The sequence below is a fragment of the Hyperoodon ampullatus genome (assembly GCF_949752795.1).
Source record: "Hyperoodon ampullatus genome assembly, chromosome: 4".
Classification (NCBI taxonomy): Eukaryota; Metazoa; Chordata; class Mammalia; order Artiodactyla; family Ziphiidae; genus Hyperoodon; species Hyperoodon ampullatus.
The window spans coordinates 74,145,253-74,158,830 of NC_136917.1; the positions used below are offsets into that span (position 1 = coordinate 74,145,253).

General features: G+C 33.5%; 1 protein-coding gene across 1 annotated transcript in view; it reads right to left on the reverse strand.

Moving 5' to 3' along the window:
- SNX2 (sorting nexin 2) overlaps nucleotides 1–13,578 on the reverse strand; it is a gene marked incomplete at its 5' end in the record, with an annotated part of 56,536 nt that overhangs the window by 7,091 nt on the left and 35,867 nt on the right. Inside the window, 5 exons of the mRNA XM_079703174.1 lie at nucleotides 3,839–4,044; nucleotides 5,373–5,466; nucleotides 5,723–5,836; nucleotides 6,780–6,855; nucleotides 12,895–12,973. Of these exons, the coding sequence (XP_079559300.1) occupies nucleotides 3,839–4,044; nucleotides 5,373–5,466; nucleotides 5,723–5,836; nucleotides 6,780–6,855; nucleotides 12,895–12,973 (569 nt within the window). The remainder of the gene's footprint in view (nucleotides 1–3,838; nucleotides 4,045–5,372; nucleotides 5,467–5,722; nucleotides 5,837–6,779; nucleotides 6,856–12,894; nucleotides 12,974–13,578) is intronic.

A 13,578-nucleotide genomic window follows, 5' to 3' on the forward strand; every position in this document is an offset into this window, starting at 1 on the left:
CCATCTACTGGTTTTAAAAAAAATTATTTTATATATTTTATAAATCTGCATTCCCTGTAAGAATTCCTTATGAAGATTCTAGTGCTAAAAACATTCAAAGCTATTACCCTCAATCCCTGACCCTACTCTAGTGGCTCACAGAAGGCCAATACATGAAAATGCATCTAACGAGTTTACCACTTAATACACGTAAGCTAACTAACTGTATTACCCAAAATATAGAGTCCCAGATGTCAGAGCCTGTACAAAAGAGGGAAACAGGAGTTCCCTGGCTACAGGGCCAGGCTTGGGCAGTATTCTGAGTGGATGAACTTCATCACTTTCTTTAAGGCCTCAATTTCTCATGTTCTCATTACCCCTACACTTTGGCCCTAAATTCTAATTCTCAAAGTACTCCTAGTTTCAAAATTACCATCATTTTAAAAAGTACTCTCAATACGGATAAAAGAAAGAGCTAAGTATTGAATAGTATTAAACAGGTATTAGAAATCAGTAAGACAAAAAATAAAACTGGGCATAAACATAAACAATTCATAGAAAAAAGAAATGCAAATGGCTTATCATTTGTAAAGATGCTTAAATTCACAATAACTAAAGAAATTAAAATTTACACACACACACAAAAAATCATCATTGGGTGGGAGAAGAAGCAACACATATATTGGTGTGGGAGTATAAAGAGGTATAACCTCTTCAGACAGTAATATGGCAATGTTTATTGAAATTTAAACTTCATATACCCTTTGGCCAAGTAATTCTACTTCTAGGAATTTTATGCCCAAAGAATTATTATCAATATTTATTATTTATTTATTCTTTATTTATTTATTATTTATCAATAATTATCAATTATTATCAATAATATTTAATATTGGACTCATCAAATAATTCAAGGTCCATCTATATACTAAATGATGCAATACGATACAACCGCTTAAAAGAATGCAACACATATTTACGTAAGTTGATAAAGAGACCTTTTTAAAATAGAGTGGGTAAAAAAAGCAGGCAAAGAATCGTGTATATAGTATGTGCCTTTTTGAAGAAGGAAGGAAGAGATGAAGGGAGGGAGAAGGGGGCTGAGAAAAAGAAACACAGAAAGAAAGAAGGAAAGAAAAACAAAGAGAAAATTAGCTTCATAAATGTGCACAGCTAATTCTGTAAAGACATCTAACAGAATTTCACCAAGGGAAGAAAAACTAGAGGTTTTAGTAAAAAGAAATTTTACCTTTTAGGGCTGTTAGAATTATTCTGTGCATGTATTACTCTTTCAAATACAAATGAATTAGTTTAAAAATAAAAAACAAACAAAAAATAAAGACCATAAAAAATGCCTTGTCATCTTACTCCATAATTTCTCAACTCCTTTATGAAGTTGACCTGGGCTAGGTTTCAGTAGAAAATCAATCTGAAAGAGCTTAATTCATCTTAAGGTATAACTTGACCATAGCTCTTTAACTCTTCTTTTAGTCAATGAATCACTAATTCAGTATCTCCCAAAGTGTGTTGCATATATGTAAAAATATATTAAGTGGAAAAGAATTCCTGTTCATATGAATTTGGAAGCCTCTGGATTAAATAAAGTTAAATGTCTTTTTTTACTGCTAGACAGTCCTAAGCTTTTTAAATGCACTCTGAATCTGCAAGACAGGGATACCGCATACATTATCTCCAAAACTCAGCTGACTGTGGCACACCTTTCGGTGTCAGTGTTATGTAGAAAACATTCTGGGAAACATTAATATAACTGTAATTTCATGGAATGTAAAAAAACAGTAAGAAGGTAGAGGCAGTATGAGAAAAGCTGTTTTTGAGGGATGAGCATCCAACACACAGGGAGGCCAACCCTGTCAGGGAGTCTTGTCCCAGGTTAGCTCTTCTCAGCAGGTACTACTTCTCACAGACACTGCCTAGTGTCCCTTTTTGAACCCACAGGTTTTTTGCAGGTGTTATACTTTTTTTTTTTTTTTTTTTTTTTTTTTGTGGTACGCGGGCCTCTCACTGTTGTGGCCTCTCCCGTTGCGGAGCACAGGCTCCGGATGCGCAGGCTCAGCAGCCATGGCTCACGGGCCCAGCCGCTCCGCGGCATATGGGATCCTCCCAGACCGGGGCACGAACCCGTATCCCCTGCATCGGCAGGCGGACTCTCAACCACTGCGCCACCAGGGAGGCCCAGGTGTTATACTTTTTAATAATAGCTCTCATGCTAGTGGGAGCTCTGGAATGAGGTGAGAGCAGGTGAGAAACAGGAACCATTATCTGTAAACTGAATTTCTGTATATCACAAGTTGCCTATATAAAATAAACTGATAACTATCTATATTAATATATTTAAATAGGTGAAAAGAAAAATTAACTGCCAGGAATATAAAGAGTAACATCTAACAACATAAATGTCCATCAACAGAGGAATAGATAAAGAAGATGTGGAATATTACTCAGCCATAAAATAATGCCATTTGCAGCAACATGGATGGACCTAGAGATGGCCATTCTGAGTGAAGTAAGTCAGACACAGAAAGACAAATATCATATGATATCGCTTATACGTGGAATCTAAAAAAAAAGGGTACAAATGAACTTATTTACAAAACAGCAGTAGAGTCAATGGATGTAGCAAACAAACTTACGGTTACCAGGGGATAAGGGAGTGGAGGGATAATCTGGGAGATTGGGACTGACATATACACACTACTATATATAAAATAGATAAGTAGTAAGAACCTGCTGTATAGTACAGGGAACTCTACTCAATACTCTGTATTGGCCTATATGGGAAACGAATCTAAAAAAGAAAAGAGTGGATATAAGTACATGTATAATGGATTCATTTTGCTGTTCACCTGAAACTAACACAACATTGTAAATCAACTACACTCCAATAAAAACTGAAAGAGTAACACCTAAGAATAAACACAAACAAAATTGGTAATGTAGACAAACTAAACCTAAGAAAGCACCACTCTGAAATGCTAAGAACCCTCTAGTAATAACTGTCATCATTAACCTGAGAACAGAATCGTCTATAATACGCAATGCATCAATGTTCTGATTATAAATACTAATTTAACTTTCTAGATGTTTGAATCCAAGGTAAACTTCCAGTTCCCCCCGACTCCATGAGAACTAACGTTCCTAACAGTAATTCAAAGACACCATAAGATCTTAAAAAGTATATTCCAAAACATGTAACATAAAATAACAGTCAGTTCAGTTTCATTATCTGAATATTGGAGTTATCTATAAAATACTAATTTTCATTAGTTAATGGGATTACTTTCTTAACCATTCAGAAACTTAAAGACTGTTCATCCTTAAATATTACCACTAGATAACACAATTTTTTATCTAATCTAGTCCCATCTTGTCTATAATTAGATGGTGACATATACACAGAATGTTTGCTTATAGTCCAAATTCATGCCAAAGCCACCATTAAACATATTCGTGCAATAATCAGTTCTGGTTTTTTCCTGCTTCTCATTATAACTTTACTTATGACAACAGAATCCAGTGGGTAGTTTCAGCTTATGATAGAAGGAGTAAACAAATGCTATCAGTTAGCTGCAAACTTCTATATATAAATATATAAGTAAGTGTGTAATGGTTTTATTTTATTTGGCATCCTTAGATCTCTTAAAAACATCAGTTCTGTCTATTGTACTAAGTCAGAGGGGAAGAGAATATTAAGCTATGAATAATCATCTTGAAGCCATTTTATACTTACTAGTATGTAATTTACACACTTAAATGCATGCCTAATAGGATACCATATTTTTCTTATAAGCAAAACACTGAAGTATGAAGAATTCAAGGAAGATTACAAAATAAGGCTTACTTTCACTGCAGCAATAAGACGAATGTAGTCACTAAGTAGTTCTGAAAACATATAAAAGTCAGCAAAAGCTTGTTCTTGATGTAACTGGTCTATCTTCTCCTCAACCTCTGCAAGCTGAGACAAAGCTCTAGACAGTGCAGTATGATCTTCAGAATTACCTAACATGGCAGCACTTTTAGCAAAGGCAGCTGTGTTGGCTGAAAGTTCTGAAATAAAAAAGTATGCACTTTTAGTGTTCACTAGTGAAATTTTTCAATATTGCATTGATTTTTTACTGTCATTCTAAATTTTATCTATTCACAAACTGCTCAAATATTTCAAAATAATTAACATGCAACAATCAGTCATTAAAATGCCTTGGGCATATAAATGTTAACTGCTCAGAGCACTACTGAAAATTTAAAAGAACCACTGCCTATATTCCTAGGGGATGAACTATGTTTAATAATATAATAATCTCCCTTCCCTTTCTCCCCTAAAGTGCTCACTGTTTCTCTGTCTAGTCCTAAAAAAGACAAAAAGTATATTTTTCATATGGAAAGCACTGGGAACACTCACAATTGATTTATACTACATTATTTGGCCTTTAAACATTTATTATTGAAAATAATGTCTACAATTTTTGATAAGAGTATTATTTAGCTCACAGGAGGAAAGCAAAGTAAAATTGTACATGCAATTCACATAAATCTTATTCTTTTCTTCTTTGTGTGCAACAACAATGCATAGTGAAATATTAAGAATTTCTGTAAAGATTTTTCAATGTGATTATTTCAGATACATCAAATAAAGAAAAACAGATGTCAAGGACTAACAATTATATTGTTTGGATTGCTCTGTTGCTCTGCATTACGTAGAGTTCTCTTAAAGAACCATAAAATGTTCCCTAAGAGAAAGAATACAAATAGCAAAACCTGCTATAAGTTACTTTCAATAATAAATGTACCAGTAGATTTTCTGTAATTATTTTTTTGCAATGTATTGCTGGGAATGGCACATACTAAATTATTTATTAGGTGTTTTAGAGAGATGATCGTAAAAGCCATGTATTCTTCAAAAATAAAACCAAAAACCTCACCATGGAATAAAAAAATTACAACTAAAATTTTCTATGAATTTTTAACACCCCCTCCAGGTTTTTAAATGTGGTGTTTGAAAAATGAAGAAAATACTCCAGAGTTCTCTATGAAATATAGGTACAAAACTAACATTTTAAAGAAAAATTTCATCATTCATTTTTGAATTTCATTCCTTAATTATATAAGTTACCAATAAGACATCTTCATTCATTCATTAAATATGTTTAACAAAGAGTTAATCAATCAGTTTTAATCCAAAATTCAAAATATACTTTTACAAGTTCAAGATTTTTCTCCTTCTAAACTAGAAGTTACATAAAATGGAACAGAAAACATTAAATAACAAAGTTGAAACAGAAAACATCCTCTTTAAAACGTTCATTTTTAATAAAATTTAAATAAAATATCTGAATTAACTTACAGCGTTAAACATATAAATAACAAGACAAACAAACCTTTTCTATGACAGACCAAGGCTTCAACACTGGCATGAAGTTTCCTAAGTTGCTGATCCAGATTTTCAAATTGCTGCTGCTTTTCTTCGAACCACTAAGAAAAAAATGAAAAATGGAGCTAATTTAGCCAGAACAAACCACTGTAAATTAGGTTACCAATAAATAGCAAGCTACATACCTTGTTTTAAAGCAACAAATTAACCATGTATAACCATGGTGGTCAACTGATGTGCTGAGAACTAAACTCAATAAGCAAATTAATATCCTATTTTCTACTTGTACAGCTTTAAAATGCAATTGTTGGGCTCATTAATTCATCTCATTATTCAAGTCAAAAAATCAGCTCTTACAGCATCCGATTCATTCATCTTGATTGTCATTTTGTTGACAGCGTCGGCAGCCTTGTTCACCATCCTCAATATTCCGGCTCCACTCAGAGCCTGTGTATTAACTGCTCTAGGCAGCTGGAATTGAATGACAAATAAGGGCAAACAAACCGGTTAAAAGCCTGGAGGTTTAACTGGCCACAGAAGGGACTGCCCCCACACACAGCTCCAAAAAAGAAAAAAGAAAAAAGAAAAAAGAAAAAAAGGAGGTTGTATTTTCTTCACTCTCATACATTTCAATAGTGAGATCTAATTTCTCAAATACACTACTTCTCAAAGGAAAACTTAAAAAATAGACTTTCCATTTGTTTTTCTTCTGCACGTTTACATTTAGATGGAACAACACTCTGTTTGTCAAAATATATTAAGAAATTGCCAAGCACTTTAACACTGGCCACCTGTTTGCTAGCCGAAATAAACTGTTTACAAGGAAAAAAGAAGAAAGTCTTGAGAAAAATCTCCTTATGCTTAGTTAGGACTGTGTGATTTTGAATTTTTTAACAATTCTGGGGTTCAAGTAAATTTAAAAACAAATCTCAAACGGTAACAATTAGAGGATAAAATGTGCCAAATATAAAGAGCAGCATGGTTATAATTAAAGCTCTTTCCCATCATAAATTTGCACTTCAAAACCGTAATAAGACTATTAGAATGTAGACACACCAACACACATTATTCAACTATCTCTAAAATGAGGTCTGAATATACTTATTTCAACACAATGCCTAAGCAACAACTTAGGGCATTCAGAATTAGACGATTTATAAGCCATTCTTTTAAATCTGGTTTTAATTTTTCAAGAAAGGGAATGATCATCCTACAATTATCAATGCAAAAAAGATATTTTGCTAGTAATTTAAAGTAATTAAAGCTAATTAAAGCACTAAGCAAAAAAAAAATCTTTGCTTTATTCCATCTATTAATGCAACTGTTTACTGAACACCTATTCTTATACAAATTATTACACTGATAATCATAAATGAGAACATTTACATATAAAAATTTAAAGTAGAAATAATACCTCTGAACTTTCCAAGAACTGCCTTAAATCAGGATCCTGTAGTAAAGTCGGATGCTTTACTGTTCTTTGAAGATACCTAGATTTAAGAATAAAATGCTCCTTTATTTATCAGTACCATCTTATTTTAAATCTTATTTCAACAAAATAAAAATTAAAAAATAAAAAAAAGATGTCCTGTTTGCCTCCTATCATATCAGTTTGCCTTCACTCTAATTATGTATAATCTTATAGTAATTTAATGATTAAAAAGCTTTTTGTTCATCTTTTGAAAATTCATAATTATGTAAAAAGAGACATGGTGGGGGTGGGGGTAGGAATGGGGAGAGGTTAAATAACTTACCAAACTTCTCACTGCGAAGTATTAGAGTTATAAAAGGGTATAAAGGTAAGTTTATCAAATAATGCTATCTTTCGGTGGGTCAGTATGTTTCCAGTTATTACTATATATATTCTAGTATATATACTATATATATAGTATATATTATATATACTATATATTACTATATAGTCCAGTCAAACTTTTTTTTTTTTTAATTGTCATCATTACCAAAATGGAGAACAGCCTACCAACTTCTTTTTCCTTGGCAGCGGATTTTAATTATCAAGTAAGTTTTGGTCCTTATTTGAGAAGGACTAAATTTTCTTCAATATTTTTATTTTTAAGATGCTATTTTTGATAAATGTCTTCCTTATATGATACCACATAAAATAAAAAGGAAAGAGAAACATCATTATTAAATCACTATTAGCCTAACTTTAGTAATTTTCCGTTACTAGAAAAGGTACAGCCCTGACATTCATAATAAATTACCAATCTTTCATTAAAAAAAAAGGTTCACTATTTGATGATCATTGATTACTTATCTAATCCCATTTTTAAAAAATTGCTCTTTCCCCAGATTAATAACATGCAGTAATATTTCAATTATAATATTTTGCCTAACAGTTAATATACCTTTATTTCTGCAGCATAAATGTAGTCAGTGATGACTTCTATCTCTTTACAAGATTATAAAGTATGCCTAAATAGTTTCTAAAAAAAGTGATAATCTTTTCTAAAGTCAAACACTATATATAATGGTTAAAATGACTAATCGCTGCTTAAATGTTAACTTCTGTTTTTGTATATTTAAATAAAATACACACCATATTAAACTTCACTTTAAGTCAATAGCCCACATAAGAAGTCATTATAACAGAAACAGAGCATTTAATAGATATGTACAATGCAATCTACACTGTGGTTTTAAAAAGTATTTGCAGCTTACTTTATAAAGGTAAAAAAGAGATGCAGTAGGAACACTAATCCTGTAAGTTTAAGAAATGTTGGTATTTTCCCACTGGAATTTTACAATTTTAACACTGAAGTTCTCCAGTACTACTCTAGGTGAGTTATTTAGTTACTTAGACTGTGTACTGCTTAAAGCAGTTTGCGTAAGTTGTTCATCTGAGTGCACACAACAGCTGATAAATAGCAAGCACTCAGATGTTCGTAAAATGAACAAGCAGGAAGACAAAACATCTAGTACCCAAACCTTTAAGAAATATTCTAATATTTCAACCTAAATGGAAATACCTAATACTATTTATATTCTAAAATAGCTTTTTAAAGTGAGTTCTGCAGAATACTAGTCTCATACAATATTCCATGAAAAGGACTGGTTCTACAATCAAGAAAGTTTGAAATGTATTACATACATATTCCTTTCTTTAACACTTATAATGAACAGCAGCATATTAAATGCTGTGAGAAGTACTGCAGGAAAAAAACCTGGTTTAACTTTGTTACACCCTACATTTATAAACCTCAACTGACAACAGATTTCCTTTTTTCACCCTACCACATACTAGCAATCTGAGGAATCCATTTTGGAAAATGATATTCTAGAAAAAGAGATGGTAAAACTTTTCTTCTTAAGGGTTACATGAAAATAAAGAGCAATGAACCATTAAAAAAAAGGTATTAAACTTACATAATGTTAAAATTAAGAAACATAAAATGGATTTTAAATTGATGACTATTTGTAAATAGTCATCAATTCAGAATTAAGGTCAGAGAGGGTTGTAGATATATAAAGGAAGGATACAAAACAAAAAGGAAAAGAATGTAAGAAAAATACATGAAAAGAGGTATGGAGAGAAGCAGAAACACTGAAGGAAGACAGAAGTGGAAGATGCAATGGAACTGATGAAAGATAAGTATCAGATTCAACAAGAGGTGGTCAGTAGTTGTTCCTGAGATTTGTGCTAAGGAAAAGTTATTGGTACATTTAGAATCACTTAGGGCTTTCAAATTCCTACTTACCAAAACAAAATAAAGCAGGTTATACAAAATGCTTGAGAGGAACAGAGTTAAAGATATTTCTCTCGCTTAAGACTCAGACATGTGTGCTAAGAATGAGAGAATAGACAGGTAGAAAGAGCCTGGGTCTTTGATGACATTCATTTGTTCATTCAACATTTATTGAGCATTTACTACACATCAGTTACTGTTCTGAGTACTCAGAATGTACCAGTGAACAAAAGAGAACAAGATTCCTTCTCTAGTGGAGGTTTAATTTAATTAATTTATTTTTTAAGTGATTTATTTACTACTTATTTATTTATTTAATTTATTTTTGGCTGCTTCGGGTCTTAGTTGCAGCATGCAGGTTCTTCGGTGAGGCATGCGGGATCCTTTGTTGCGGCGCATGGGCTTCTCTCTAGTTGTGGCGCGCAGGCTGCAGGGCACGTGGGCTCGGTAGTTGTGGCTTGTGGGTTCCAGAGCGCGTGGGCTCTGTAGTTTGTGGCACGTGGGCTCTCTCTAGTTGAGGCACATGAGCTCAGTAGTTGTGGCACGTGGGCTTAGTTGCCCTGTGGCGTGTGGGACCTCAGTTCCCTGACCAGGGACTGAACCCACGTCCCCTGCATTATAAGGCAGATTCTTTACCACTGGACCACCAGGGAAGTCCCTGGAGCTTTAATTTTAGTTAACAGAAGACAGACAATAAATCATAAACATAAAAATTATGTAGTATGTGATAAGGTGGCAAATGCTGTGGAAAAATGAAAGGACAAGTGGAGAAAGGACAAGTAAATGGGATCAAGGGTGTAAGGTGTGGTTGATGGCAATGTAAACAGAATAGGTCAGAATGAAACCAATAATCAAAATAGGCTTCACTGGCAAGGTGACATCTGAATGTTTGAATTTGAAAGAGGTAAGGGAATTAGGTACGCAGATACCTGGGAACAAAAGCTTTCTAGGCAGTGGGGACAGGGTAGGGGGTAGAACCCTAAGGTGGGAAGATGCCTGGGATCTTTGAGGAGCAGCAAAAAGGTGAGTGTGGCCTAGAGCAAAGTGATCAAGGAGGACAGAAGATCAAGTAGGTAACAGTGATAGGAGATCAAGTAGGTAACAGAGTGAGCAGTGCAAGTCATGTAAGAATTTATAGGTCATTATAAGGACTCTGGCTTTTATTGACTGAAACTGGGTGGGTGGACGAATAGGAGTGGGAAGATGATCTGATTCATGTTTTAAAAGGATGGCCCTGGCTGCTATATTAGAAAAAAGAGTAGAGGTACAAGGATGGAAACAAGGAGACCAATGAGGAGTCTACCGCAGTTAATTCAGACATTTGGACTAGTAGTGGACGGGTGAAAAAATGGTTGTCCAGATATCAGAAGGAAGCAATAGGATTTCCTGATGGATTTGATAATACTAACTAAACATCTGCCTACCTCCACACTTCCTGATATGAACGAACGGATTAATCAACCGACACTAACTGTTTAGGCTTTGCCAGTTGGGTTTTCAGGTGCTTGTTATGATACACTTACCTTTTAGAGAAAAGGAACAATGAATTTAAGTTAAATAACTTGTCCAAGGCCTCACAGATACTGTGTAGTGTGTAATGGAGTGCAGGCTTCAACAGAGAAAGGATTCTAAAACCCTACACACTGTATAATGCTACTTTACATTTTTTAGTTTATACTTACAGAAGAGTATCCTTACTATAAAATAAATTCACTATGCTTGTAGGTAAGATATGAAGCACTCTCAAGAGAATCAAGTGAGTGATCTTCGGGATACTTAGAAGTAATTTCTGCTTACTTTACTGAGTGCGGCACAGGGAAATTACTTAGGTTCTTAACCACTCCCTTTCTCTTCCCATATTTCAATACCAGATGTTTATCCTTTTGTTCAAGATAGTTATCTGGATTCTCTAAGTTATACAAACAAATAAATATGTAAATGAATACCAGAGTGTGAACAAAGAACTACTTCCTTGACCCGCCAGATACAACTAGGTTATATATCCACAAATATGCCTATTCTAATGTTTAAATTTTAAGAAATGCCACAGAAAAATCACTTGAGAAAAATCATTCCAGTTCCTTTGCTTCTGTATCTTTACACTTATATTTTCTTTAGTTATCTTTTCTAATGCAAAATGAACTCACAGTACACTGTTTCCTTCCCCGCCCCCCACTACTGCAAATTCCACTAAGGTAGTATTTAACAAGTAACATTTATCAGTAAGAAACTATCTTCACATATGCACTAGGTCAAGCTTCAATATTTCCTTAAAACTCTCCTCAGTGTTACACAGTGAATGAAGATATGGTTTAAGTACTATGCAATACATTCAAGTTAAAAGAAAGGTGAATGTAGAATCAAATTATATGCCCTTGGTACAATATATCTTCATTAAGTTCCTTATCAAGAATGCCATCCAAAATATTTCAAATTTACTCACAGAAAAATAGGACTGGAAAGGCTTCTCAAAAGGTCATGGTTATATTTTCAGGAAGGACTAAGCAAAATCAAGGCAGCACATTATCTACCTTTACTCTTAAAAACACTCATTCTATGACCTCTTTCACAAGAGAATCAATTTTAATGCCTAAATTAAACTTCTTTCGATGCAATTTAAATCCTTCTCCTGAGTAACTGCTGAGTCTCATAGACATAATCTTATCTTTTAAGTCTTTAAGATTTTAAGCTTCACACTAGCTTTTCTTATTGCAAATTGTTCAAACCTGACTTTACTGTGGTATTTTCTTAAAATTGAAACAATTTATTACTAAAACCCAGAAATACACTGTCTCAAACAGTTTTACAAAATAATTTGCACCCTATAGATATATATACTATTTCTTAAAGTCTGTCCTATCTATGCCAACCACTAATTTTTTTTTTTTTTTTTTTTTTTGTGGTACGCGGGCCTCTCACTGTTGTGGCCTCTCCCGTCGCGGAGCACAGGCTCCGGACGCACAGGCTCAGCGGCCATGGCTCACGGGCCCAGCCGCTCCGCGGCATGTGGGATCTTCCCCGACCGGGGCACGAACCCGTGTCCCCTGCATCGGCAGGCGGACTCTCAACCACTGCGCCACCAGGGAAGCCCCCAACCACTAATTTTAAGCCAAGAGAGAAAATAAGACAGAGAACAAATAAGCAAATTCAATTAAAATAACAAACAAAAACTATGAAATTAGAAAATGTATTAAGTCCAGGTAATTACCAACTTATGTACAATAAATTGGGCTTTAAGATAGTTTTGAACTTGTTTTCTCACATTTTCAGCATAGCAAGGAAGAAATGTTAAGATTCTGGGAGTGGGATTCCTCCCATCCATTTCCCATTTAGTCGGCCACAATGAACACAAGTCTTCAAAGCCATAGGAAATGTGTCAGGTCAAGACGGCTAAAGCAAGGCACAGCATATATATCTATCAGCCTTTAACTATACAGTCAACTCGAGCAATGACTAATACTTCTGTACACTCAAGTCAAAATCAATTATAAAGAATTGAAGGAGGGAGCACAAACCTAATTTTTCATTGTATTTAATAACATTTCAGTATCACCAAGTAATAATTCAAAGGAAATAATTCAGATGAAAATAGGTATTACTTTGTTAGACTACTAATGAGAATAAAAATGGAACAAGTATACAGTACTGTGTTTCTGAATGAATCAATTTTCTTAATAAAAGCTTATAGCACTTAATAAGAGTAATCAAGTGGTACTTTGAGAATTTTAATACTTAAAATATACTTGTGCCATTGAATGGAATTAGACTTATATTACTAAAGTAAAACCATTATTGTAATAAAACACAGCTGATTAGAATTACCTTTCAAGAGCTGCTCTTCGTTTTTCTACAAATTCTGTGGACGATGAATCTTCTTTACCCACTTTGACCTTGGTCATGCCTTTGAAAAAATTTAAAGACTCATGATTTTCTATTACTGAGAAACATTCTTTTATAATCATTTCTGCATAATTTAAAATATATTTTAAATTTGAACTTGACAAAAAAGCTCCTAAAATTATAACTAGTATCATAGTTTTGAGAAATTAACATCTGTACTTGGCAAGCACTTATAATGTAAGTTTTAAAAGAGTACAGCTAAAGCAGAGGTTGAGCTGTGTCTGTAGTTTTCTAACCTATAACTGTTTGGACTCTTTATCTGACATACATTAAACTCTTGGTAAGTTAAAATGTGTTTGCATTTCAATATGCATAACGGAGTTCAAATTAGTAAATTTAAGCACATCTGATATTTTCATCTCTTATGAGCAATAATTAACGTTCTTTACTTTGGGGACTAGAAAAATAAAAATAAGTGTAATCCAATAATATGCTAAGTATTTCCTCTGTTGCAGATTCTAAGAACATGTTCTTGTTCATTTATCATAGCTGGTTTTATAACAGTTTGAAATAATGAGCTCTTTCACAGAGACATTTAGAACTCTTCAAATTTAGAGAATAAAAATCATGCTTATCATTTCTGTATTAGTAATTTCAACTTTAACA